The following is an 11,720-nucleotide window of genomic DNA, read 5'->3' as shown; positions in this document are numbered from 1 at the left end:
TCTTATTATTATTCTCTCTTTGAAAAATGTCAACATTAAACTCTGCTAGTTGCTCCTGTCCCTGTGCAAAACCAAAAACCTGGTACGAGAGCAACGGCACACCTTCACACAGGGATGGGATTTCAAGTTCACCAGTCTGACTGCAGCAGAAGTTCAAATCAGTGCAGGCTCAGTCTGTGTGGGAGGAAATGAACACTTCTTGTGCACATTTATGAAGCAGCACCAGTTCAGAAGTGGGAGGTTTAGACATCAGGCAGAAAAGAGGGCAGACAAACTTTTGTCAAGGGGAAGAGCCACTTTTTAAGACCATTGTTCACTTTTATCAGGTGCGCACGATGCTGCCACATGCATGCATGCAGACACATAAAATCCTACATGAAGAAAGCTTACTTACATGTTATCTTTTCAAGGCCACCAAGACGGACCGCTTTCACATTATACAATAGTTGCATCAATGAAGGAGCATACATACCGCACCTATACAAACACCGTTATCACTATCATAACTCTCAGGAAGATATAGGATCAAAGAAGATTTACCAGCTTAAGAAATGCTGCCAGATAAAAGTACATATCTCAAAATACATCTTCTCTACAGCATGCAAATTAACTTGTCCTACAGTTTAGCACAGGATAAATAATAAGAACAAGTGAATGAAGTGAACAAAATAAAGATTTTCTTTAGATTGATACATTTTGTAGCAGGTTTTTGTCTTTATAAATCATTTTTAGCTGACCTGCTACACACTAATCCTCCACAAACTCAGAATGCCCATTTACTGGCATCTTACACACGCATGCGCAAACACACACACACACACACACACACACACACACACACACACACACACACACACACACACACACACACACACACACACACACACACACACACTGCACAATTACTGTAGTTAACCATCAACAAGATTATTGAGCACTCAGACAGGCTGTAAGTGAGAAGATGGTCTCCCAAGGTCAATATTAGCCCATTATGGTGTCATATTGAAACCTTTGGACAACATGTGTGTGTGCCAGTCTTTGTGGATGTGTGTCATTATGAATTTGTATCTATGTGGGGTCAATTTACCTGAGCTTTCTTCTTCAAGGGCATTAGAAATTATTTGTATTATGATTACTTTAAGAAATACAGTTTTTGTTTTTCCAACAGCTATACGGAGTTGAATTAGTTGATATTATCAATAAACTCATGTTCTCCTGTTAAATATGAAGCTACAACTTGACATTCTTTAGCGTAGCACAAAGGCTGTTTGTTTAATCCAGGTAACCAAGCTCAGAAACATAAAAAAAAAAAAAGTGTCAAATGTATAAGAAACATTTAAATATGTTACATATTTAGGTACAAAATTTACAACAAAAAAACCTTTACAAAATTACCATCTTTTCTGAGAACGTTTGAGGAAAAGTACTGAAGTTTGAGTTTGAATAACAACACACAGTTTGAAAGGTTTTCATTGGCAGTAATGCTTTTGAGAGGGCTGAGCACTACTGCCAGTTGATTGGCTCTTTTCTCTCCACTGTCCCGCCTCCTACATCCTCTTTGCTCTCCGGGTTGCAGTAGAATGTAGCCGGGTCTGGAGCGTGTCCAAAAGAGGCCCATGACTGGTGGAAAGGTATCCCAGCGGTGGGCTCTGAGTCACCACCATCAATGTTGGCGATTACATGAGAGTCTGGAAGAGCGATGTTGCCATATGAAACAGCTGTGCGGAGATTTAGGACAATGGCATTGCTAGGAGTGATGGGGTTGCTATTGGTTACGGAGTTGTGGACACTGTCTGCATTGCTGCTTGACGTTCCTGAGAGACCAGAGGGGGGAAATGTCAGAGCTGGAGCCTGAGTTGGGAGCACATTACCGCCCAGGATGGGCATGAGGCTGGTGGGACGGCTGGCGGTCAGACGCTGGTTGAGGAGGTGCTGCTGCAGCCGCCGGCTGCTCCAGTCCTCCTGAGGCTGCCGGTGGATCTTCATGTGAGCGTTACGGGACTTGATTTTATAGAACATTCTGGAGCAAACAAAGAGGAAAAACACAAATGAAAAAGAAGACTCGGAAATCTAAGCCATCTCTTGGCTCGCCCTGCGGCCAATCACAGAGAGAGTGTTTGTGTTGGGAGCTTCCTTCTATTGTTTACTGGTCCTACTCACTTGCCACACAGCTTACAGGGGAAGAAGCTGGCCAATGAGGGCACAGGAACTGCCTCCTCCAGTCCAAAGTGCCTCTCCACTGGCTCACGGATGGGCGTCACCTATAAAAACAGGACCGCTTATATGCGAGCACACTGTAATCGACTTGTTGAGCTGCATTCCACACGGGATAATCATGTCGTGCATTTAAGTCATTACACAAGAGTACCCAAATACTCCAAATACAACATATTATTTCCCTCAGGAAGCACACTCTTCTGTTCTTTTAGTTTCTATTGAATATAATCTGTGATCTGAGTGCTTCACAGTGGAGTCCACAGAATATCAAAAGCATTTTTAAACCACCAAAGGACAACAAGAGGAAAACAAACACAAAAAGACAGAGAAAGAATGATTTCTAAAGCAGAAGGTGGATATTTAAACACACTAAAGGAAACGTCAGGGGCATCAGTGGGATACAAGTGTCAGATAGGACGTCTCAACAAGTGGAAAGAGTTAAATGTTTAGTTCTTGACTGCCCCTTCCAGAGTATTCTTACACTTTTCTGCTGCTCCAGCTCTCCATCTCTTTTCTCCTCATCTAGCTGCTTCTTCTGCTTGTCCAGCAGCTTTTTGCTCAGGTAGTAAATCTCCACACACTGGCGTATCTTCTTCGTCCTCACCTGCAACATACACACACGGGCCACTCTCGATTTATTGCACTACAGCGTTTACAGGGTGTTTAAATGTCTGACAGTGATACACAGTTAAAAAATACCTGTAATTGTTTAATTACAATTGTTTAATCTAATAAATAATGTATTGATCAACATGTTTAATGAAAGCTGACACATTCAGTTGCACCAACCAATTTTTTTTCCATCCTTTCAGGGGGTTGGTGAATACCCAACCGCTAAATCAAGTTGCAACATGTAGTTATTTCCCCACTATGCCTGAAGATGTGGTATTTCTTAATAGGTGCTAAGTTTTAATCAAGGTAACGTTGCACTTTCAGAGTCTGATTCCACAAATTAACCATACATGCAGTAACCACCACTTTCAGATCACATTGAAAAGGAAGGTCCTCGTTGGTGCTGGATCACAAAGAGATTTTTTTTTCCATCTTCTGTGGGTGACTCAAAGTTTTAATCTGTTTAATTCAGTGTGTCACTGTCCTCTCACTGAGGTTCACAGTGAGTCACCAAAAACTGAACAGGTTCAAGAAAGAAAAAAAAACACTGCACATACTACGCCACAGATCAATACTTCTTCACCTTTATGTAATGATCCAGCAGAAAAAAAGAAACTTTTACATTAGGATGAGCTCAGAATAAACAACCAACGAGTGGTGTCGTGGTCGAACACGCTGCAAAAAATGTCACTTTAAGGTCACATTGAGAGGGTCACCATTAAATGAATGAAGTCTAAAATGCGTGAGTGATTGTTTTACCGTTTTCTCTAGAAGTTTAAAGTCTTTTCCATAAGTCCCAAGAGCTGCAGTGAAGAGACTCTTTTCAGTGTCCGTCCAAAAATCACAGCCTTGCATAGAGACAGAGAGGGAAGAGGAGGGGGAAGAGAATTGTTACAGGTATGTGTGGAATGATTGAGAGCTGCTAAATTACACAGAATTTAGTTTGCTTAGAGGACACACACACACACACACACACACACACACACACACACACACACACACACACACACACACACACACACACACACACACACACACACACACACACACACACACACACACACACACACACACACACACACACACACAGACTTAATTCAGCGAGCATCAGACAGACCGGGGGTCTTTGTTGGCAACGATGAACCTGCAGTGATTCAGACTGTTAACGCTGGAGGGATCTGGTTTCTGGAACATATCGGGAATCCGAGACATCTTAATAATGGTAAGCTGTTGTCAGGGGGGATTGAAACATGCAGCAGAACCTGTTTACAGGAATACGGTGGACTCTACTCTGCAGAACAATGTCTGCTCTGTGCTTTACACGGTGCTCTGTGGATTTAAATGCATGTGATGAAAAAGTAGGAGGAAGTTTGTGTTTACACAAAGCCTTCTATTGTACATACAGTGGGAATGTATTGTTCTTTGCTGACTCATTTTTCACAAGCATACAAATGCTGACTGTTGCAGAGAAACATTAAAGAGAAACTTTTCACTGCAACACTGTTTTTGTTCATTTTTCTTTCCTTTTTTTGGACTTTTTAATTTGACAAAGTTAATGGTATTCGCAGTCGTACGCCTACACCAACCTGTCAAGTTGCAGGTTACAACCATATCTGCATAGACTCATATGATATATGTGGATATATATTATAATAATATACATTTTAAAATATAAACACATTGAAGGAATTCTGCCAATGAATCTGATTCTGATAGATCACAAAGTTGTAGCCATGACAGTAGAAAATGCTTCAAGTGTAGTTGTGCAAAGAAGCAACAAATTCTGCAAACTGGAAGCCTCACACACATTTTTCAGCCTGCCGGCAGAGATTATCCATCCGATCAGCACAGTTTCAAGGTGGACACCAACCATTAATCTCACCAATTTACTGTCTGAATAAATGTTAAATACACCCAGAAAAGTGTTTATGGTGTCACAGTGAAGTTGACCTCAAACCTTTTGGATATTAAATGTCATCATGTATGTACAGATAATCAATGAACCTAAAGTTCTTTTGCTCGTCAAAAATGTCAACGTAATAAGCCGAAAGTAGGCTCATACCATTTAAATGAGGATCAAGTTATTTAGAGAGAGTGATTTAACTTTAGCTAAAAATTCAAGAGTCATAGGACCATCAGGTCAAATTTGAGGAAACCCAAGAGCTAGAGTGAGGGCAAAGGTTACCAGAGTAGTGGTAGTCTCCTGTTGGTAAGGGCTGTGAGAACAACAGCATCTCCAGTGTAGCCTGCACAGGAAGGAGTGAGAGAACAAACAGATGAAGCATGCAAAGATGCTGAAGGCAATGCACTAGATATGAATGGTCGTATGACTTCTCACCATTGTGTTCCCCTGACAGTAGTGCAGACAGTGCAGAGCCAGCTCTGTGTTACTGCCCCCTCCTGGTAGGCAGCTGGAACTACACATGGACAACAGCTTCTCCACTGTGAAAGAGCACACAAAATATGAGCAGTTGGGGCAGTCAGTATAAGAGACAATTTGTTCATTATAGAGAAACCAACACATCACGACCTTTTACTGGCTGTTTGTAATGTTAAAGGTCAGAGAGTTCACCAACATTTATGTGTGGAATCATTCTGAGCGGGCCTTGGCTACAGGTTTCGGGGACGACTACTGTATTTTTTGTTGCGTTGTTTACCTTGGGCTTGTACGTTATCACTCTCCTCGTCCCACGGTTTCCACAGTAACTGTTCCCTGGGGGATTCTTCCTCTGGTGACCAAACCTCTGACCATTCGCCATCAGCAAAGCATGGAGGAAGATCTGCCTGGAAATCAGGACCCACATTTACGTACCTGAAGAGAGGGAAGCAGAAAGAGAAACAATATTAAAGTGAGTGTGAAAATAGTCAAATGTAAACTCGAAAGTATCTAAAGCTCCACTGATGTGTTGGTGCTTTCTGAATACTGAAATATCTGTAGATCTATCACCATTTCTTTTCTTCTGTATTTGGCCATCAGTTACTCCGTATTACCATCAGCCTATTTAATTATTGCTTTACTATCTTCACTCTAACCTATTTCCTCTACAGTCCACTGATGTTCAGTAATCACAGTCTTTCTTTATTAAATCTTCTGGATCTTCGAGCTTTTCTTACGGTAACACTCTGCAGTCCTCCTCCTCTTCTTCCGCACATGCTGGTTCTTCCTCCCTGTGATGGGGAGATGAGATGGAGGAGTAGAGCCCCGCGCCCTTGCGGACCGGATTGAGGAGTGGCAAAGGAGTGTAGTGGACCCTGTTCTGAACCCGGCTAGAGTGAAGGATGCTGGGAAATGGTCTTCCAGTGTAGACTGGAGTGGTTTGTTGCTGCAAGAACGAAAGGAAATGTTGTACCGTTATTCCTGGCCAGCATGGATTAATACACAGTACAAAACAAAAACCTGTGAAATAACTGAACAACTGAAGACGTGAAAGCTGCAGTGTTTAGACAGTGACAGCAAACACATTTTTGGGTGGTTTGAGGCATCTGCACGTCCATCTAAATGAGGAGTGATAGGATCAAAATAAAACGGCATGAGCCGAGGAGCAACACAAAATCTGACTCTTTCACACACTTCATCTATTCAATGTGTCTAAAAATAAAAACCCAGACTCTGGCTGTGGTTTTAGAAGCAGTAATGCAGTTGGAGCTACCGTAATTTCTTGACAAACAACCATTTAAGCATCCGCCCACTGCAGAACATCTGCACAGCTGTACCGCTTACCAGCCACCTGTTGATGGTGGAGTGACGACAAACCTGGCAACACAATGGCACTTTTGAAACATTGGTTGTTTACAAAGAAGAGCTCCAAAAGCACAGTCGCAATTTGACATTTAATTATTCATCATCATTATTTATTTTAGTCTCAACTCTATAATAAGACATGAAATTAAACTTATTTTTTAGTAACGTGTTGTACAGATACTATTCAGTTTTCTGCAAAAAGTACAGGTTAAGTAAAGAGTAACAAAGACTAACAAAACTAAAAGTCGACCATGTTTACTATTTTAGCATGTTAGCATGCCGTCATTTGCCAGTTAGCAATGAACACCAAGCAAATTTGGTTATAAATCGAAGTACTATAGAGATCATATTGGAAAGCTAAAATCATATCAAGCTAATTGGGGAAATGCATTATCTTCTCTTACGTACATATTATCACAACCTGGCAAAAAGGGATTGGCCTTGATTTTGACCTTGAAGCAGGGCCTCATAGTTCTGGATGCATAAAGACAAAACTACCATTGGTTTTCTCGTCTCACAACCAAGCAAGTTGAAATAAATCAGAACATTTCCCCAAACTGTTCTCCAATTGTTTTCTGTGGCGATAAAACTGTACCTGTAGGTGTGATTGGTTCTGATTGGCTGGACCGTTCTTTACTTTCTGGATTACTGCATGACCAACTGTCTTTTCCGCTGCCTCGTGATGTTGGACAAAGAAGTGAGACGGAAGTGAGGGAAGATGGAAAGATGGATGGAGGGAAGGGCTGCTGGGGGGACAGAGGGCTCTGGACGGGTGGAGGGACGTGGATGTGTGGAAGGATGGTTCAGGAGTCTGAAGGATGTCGTGATTGGCTGTAAAAATTAAAGCAGGTGGAAATGGAAAGTCGAGGATAAAAGAAAGTCAGGATAAATCAGCATTTTAACACTTGATATTGTCCATAATTCACTGTTTTGTTTGACTGTTTTGTTCTGTGGCACGTAGGCAAAAAAAAACTAATGAAAGTGAAACTGTCATTTGCATATGGGAAATGGGAAACTACACGAGCACACCTACGAAAACTCACATGTCCCGTAAATTTAAATGTGGGTAATCACCTGTGGTTTTTATAAGGAGGGAAAATAAAGATCATCTAAATAATTTAATGTCTGCACTACAGTCTGTTTCATTTAAATTCACAAACAGCTATGACAGACTGGATAAACATCAAGTTTTACATCATTCTTTCATACTTTCAGTCACTAAATCACACAGGCAATACCTTACCTGTTATGTTGCCAAAGTCGTCACCATGGGCGGATGTGAGGTTGCAGTCGGTGTTGCCGGCGTCGCCTGACGACGGCTGAAAGCCGTGAGACGTCAGCAGTGGAAACTTCCATAACATCCCGGGCGAGTGGACAGATGGCACAGACTGAAGGTGGGACGTGAAAAACTGCAGCACACCAAGAGATTCTCCTCCCTGAGAAAACGAATGTCCGGAGCTTGTGAATGCGCCGGGAGAGTCCATCTTGGAGGGCGAGTGTGAAGGAGGAGGTAAAGGTGTAGGAGGAGGACTAAGAACTGAAGACATGAGGTGAGGAGACGATGTAGGAGGAGAGGGGAAAGGTGGGAGACAGGGATGAGCGGGCGAAGAAGAGGAGGATGAATGAGGCAGGTAGGAGTCTGAGTCAAAAGCACAACTTTGCCTTAACTTGACCAACTCGGGCGTTTCTCCTCTCCCTGCTCCAAATTCCCAGACTTGTCCGGAGGAATCTCCACTGGGAGTCACAGGGAATCGTCTCTTCCGCTGGGAGAGGAAAGCCTCCGAGAAGGAGTCCAGTTTCTGAGTGTAGGTCCTGCTGTTGAGGCCAATAAGTGATCTCTGGGGTAAACCAGCGTCTGCTGCGGCCTCCCTCCACCTCCCTTCGCTCTGACTCGAGGGAGACACGCTGAGCCAAGGCCCTTCAACCTCTGCTGCTTGAACCGGCTCCTCACCCGAGCCACAGCCGGACCCATAATCCTCTTCTCTTCCTAAATAATGATCACCCACTCTTGAATCCGTCCTACAATAATCCACACCGCCGTCATTAAAGCTTCCTGCTCCACTTGTGTTGTAGGAAGCCGTTTGTTTCGTAAGGTGGCTCACGTTAGCCTCCCCGTTGTAAGCGCTTTCACTTTTAGCCTCACAGCCGACACGTGTGTAGGTATTATGGTTTGCTCTGACTCGACACCTCGCTCCTTCCTCGCTGGCACAGTTCGCCGCGTAAAAAACATCATTTGCGTTACCGTAGCAATCACCGTTGGCATGAAAATCGTCTGCAGGGCTTTCGCAACTCTCCCCATCATCCCAAGCTTCCTTTTTGCCACCGCCATACCAAGAGTCATCAAAATGGCCGCCTAACCCAGCCTCTCCATCCAAACTGCTGGCACTGGTGTTCAGGAAGACTCTGTCACCCCCACTGCTGCTCCTTCTTGCCCCAGAAGAGGTGTTTGATGTCAAGAATGTGATTGTGGATTCTTCCCTTTGACTTTCATGCAGCTCCAGTGAACCCTGTGCAGGCTGAGAGGACGGATATCCCTCTTCAGAGCTTTGAAAGCTGGGCAAGGTGATGGGAAAGAATGGGCGGTGGCGATGGTGGTGGAGGTTGGAGAAGGATTGTGTGGATGAATGATCCTCCATGATGGCTCGATGGGTTTTGCTAGACTGCCTAGAGAAGACAGGAACAAAGCGTTAGTTTTTAGTGCTTCAACAGTTGACACTACAGAGTGTGTTACACCAGATCCTGTGACGTGGGCATTTTTTAGAGCTGTTTCCAAACATATTGCCTCCATACGACCGACACTACAGCTCATGATAACACAACTATTAACGTTTTAAACTCTTACTGATTTTTTTAGATTTTTTTTTTTTTTAGATTTTATACACTTTATTAATCCCCGAGGGGAAATTTCTTCACTACAGCAGGGGGGCTCTCAGGGGGGAGATGCTGCAGCAGGCTGCCACTAGCGCGGCGCCAGGTAGCCTGACCTGAGGTGCATGTTTTTGGATGATGGGAGGAAGCCGGAGAACCCGGAGAGAACCCACGCAAGCACAGGGAGAACATGCAAACTCCGCACAGAAAGGCCCAGGACCGGATTCGAACCCGGAACCTTTTTTGCTGTGAAGTGACAGTGCTAACCACTGCACCACCGTATGGGGTAAATTTATATCTTTTTGGCTGTGACTTTACCTATTAGTTTGTGAAGTGCTATTTTGAAGCCTCAAGTCTGGCAAGTTGGCCATCAAAGCCACAAATGACCACATACGAAACCTGACTGCACCCCAGACATGTCAATCAAACCAGGCCCGCCCCCAAACATATCTCTCATTATTGCCTAATATCTCATTAATGATGGAATTTCATTCAGATGAACACTGATCAGAAGGAGAGACTTTAGCGAGTGACACCATAATGACTTGTGGAAAAAATTTCATTCACTTTGCATTTTACGAGAGGTTTTTGGGAGTCTGTTGGAGTCTTTTGGAGCCAGCCCCTTGTGGCCCTCAGCGATATTGCACTTTAAGGCACTTCCACGTTTGCTTAACTTTTCAGATCTGGAGACCGTACGACCATTTTTATACAGGTGGCAGAATTTTTGCTACAATCAACACAAAGTAAGTGATAAAGTGTAACAAAGTATTTACAGCAGTAATTTAGCTGGCTCATTTAAATTGGAATGCAATGGGTCACAGCATTAAGTGTGTAAAATCACTTCAACTCAGGACAATAACTTACTCTATAACACCATTTTAACCCTTAACAGTCTCATGATTTGTCACATTACTGTTGGTAAAATTCAGCTGTTTGACTCACTAAATGGTGACTTCAAATTAAAAACTATTATGCACAATTCATGACCACAACATGCAGGCTCGGATCACTGGTGCCTTTTTTAAATCCCAAATCAAGCACTTTTTTTTAGCATTAATATTTCAGTTGAGCCTTCATGCTAAAACAATCTCATGCCATTAGATTTAGTTTGGCATCTTCAAAACAGCGGCAGAGTATCCGAGGACCAGCGAGTGTAACATAGTCTGAAGAAAAATGCATGAACTCCTTCTGCAGGAGAAACGAAGAGACTGACGAGAAGGTCATTTTGCAAACAACACAACGCTCCGATCAACAAAACTAAATGTACAATTTCACAAATGTTAGATGAAGCCCTTTCTTTCTCTGTCTTTACTGAGTGACAGTATGATTTTCATAAATTAAAAAAAAACAAGTTTTTAAATTCACATAAGGACGTTTACATTTTGTCACATAAAATCTTTGCACCTTCATTGGTTTTTCTTCCATCTTTCTTGAAACCTCATTCTGCTCTTGATAGAACACTGAATGAGTCACCAAGAGAAAAAAACAAGATAAGATGAAGAGACAAATAGACATTATACATTTTGAGGTTGTTGTTTTTTTTTACCAGTCATTGCCGCTTAGTTTTCTTTTCACATATGTTCATCCTCTGTCGTTCATGTTTTCGGGTTCTTATTGTTCCTGAGTCTCCTCATCCTTCTTTTTGACCTTTCAGCTCTTTTGCTCTCCACTGCCTCGACTGTTCGTCTAATTATTTCCCCCTTCAAATTTTCAACCTCTCATTTAGTCCTTCCTATTTGTATCTCTCTCTTTACTGTGCATCCTTTGACAGCACACGAGCACACACACACACACACACACACACACACACACACACACACACACACACACACACACACACACACACACACACACACACACACACACACACACTGCCTGTCGCACGTAAAGCAAAATGGACACACACAACCTTCCATAAGCAGACCGCATACATTGTTTTAGGTTACACACACACAGACACACACACTCATTTACTCACTTATTTACTGACTGAAACGCACACAAACACATGCACAATCTGTGACTTTCATAGTCACACACACTTGCAGGTGTCAAAGAGGACCAGCGGGTAGTAATGTTACCTCTGCCTTTTCGTCGTCGTGGTAACCACATCCTGAGGAAACAAACGCTGACGGATCTCCCTCCTTTCAGCTATCTTTATCTCTCTGCCCCCCTCCTCCATCTCTGTCTCTCTTTCCGTCTCTTTGCCTAGCTTCATCTCTCGCTGAGTCTCTTTTTGTCACTGAGCGCCCGACTTTTTGGTCTCAGTTCCGTCTTTGTT

At 42.9% G+C, this 11,720-nt stretch overlaps 1 protein-coding gene across 1 annotated transcript; it reads right to left on the bottom strand.

Annotated features, from left to right (window-relative positions):
- Window positions 1-303: 303 nt before the first annotated feature.
- LOC138631820 (uncharacterized) lies at window positions 304-9,207 on the bottom strand. The gene is made up of 10 exons (XM_069717018.1): window positions 7,815-9,207; window positions 7,167-7,402; window positions 5,944-6,152; window positions 5,487-5,641; window positions 5,168-5,271; window positions 5,015-5,075; window positions 3,589-3,677; window positions 2,699-2,821; window positions 2,161-2,261; window positions 304-2,020 (listed from the first exon to the last, which is right to left on the bottom strand). The coding sequence occupies exons 1-10, from the start codon at window positions 9,205-9,207 to the stop codon at window positions 1,504-1,506; spliced, it is 2,988 nt and encodes a 995-aa protein (XP_069573119.1). The 3' UTR covers window positions 304-1,503.
- Between the last annotated feature and the right edge of the window lie 2,513 nt (window positions 9,208-11,720).

This window comes from Brachyistius frenatus, unplaced genomic scaffold (assembly GCF_029030835.1).
Source record: "Brachyistius frenatus isolate BFR_SWC_R1_liver_20210118 unplaced genomic scaffold, ASM2903083v1 Contig_166, whole genome shotgun sequence".
NCBI lineage: Eukaryota > Metazoa > Chordata > Actinopteri > Embiotocidae > Brachyistius > Brachyistius frenatus.
Note: the sequence above shows the minus strand (reverse complement) of the source record. Positions and strands in the feature narration are given on the sequence as shown.

Excerpts from the sequence above, each read along its gene's own strand:
- LOC138631820 (XM_069717018.1), bottom strand. The coding sequence starts at position 9,207 with ATGGAGGATCATTCATCCACACAATCCTTCTCCAACCTCCACCACCAT. Across the intron at positions 7,403-7,814 it reads CGACTTTGGCAACATAACAG|CCAATCACGACATCCTTCAG; the intron begins GTAAGGTATTGC and ends TAATTTTTACAG. Across the intron at positions 2,822-3,588 it reads TTAAACTTCTAGAGAAAACG|GTGAGGACGAAGAAGATACG; the intron begins GTAAAACAATCA and ends TGTATGTTGCAG.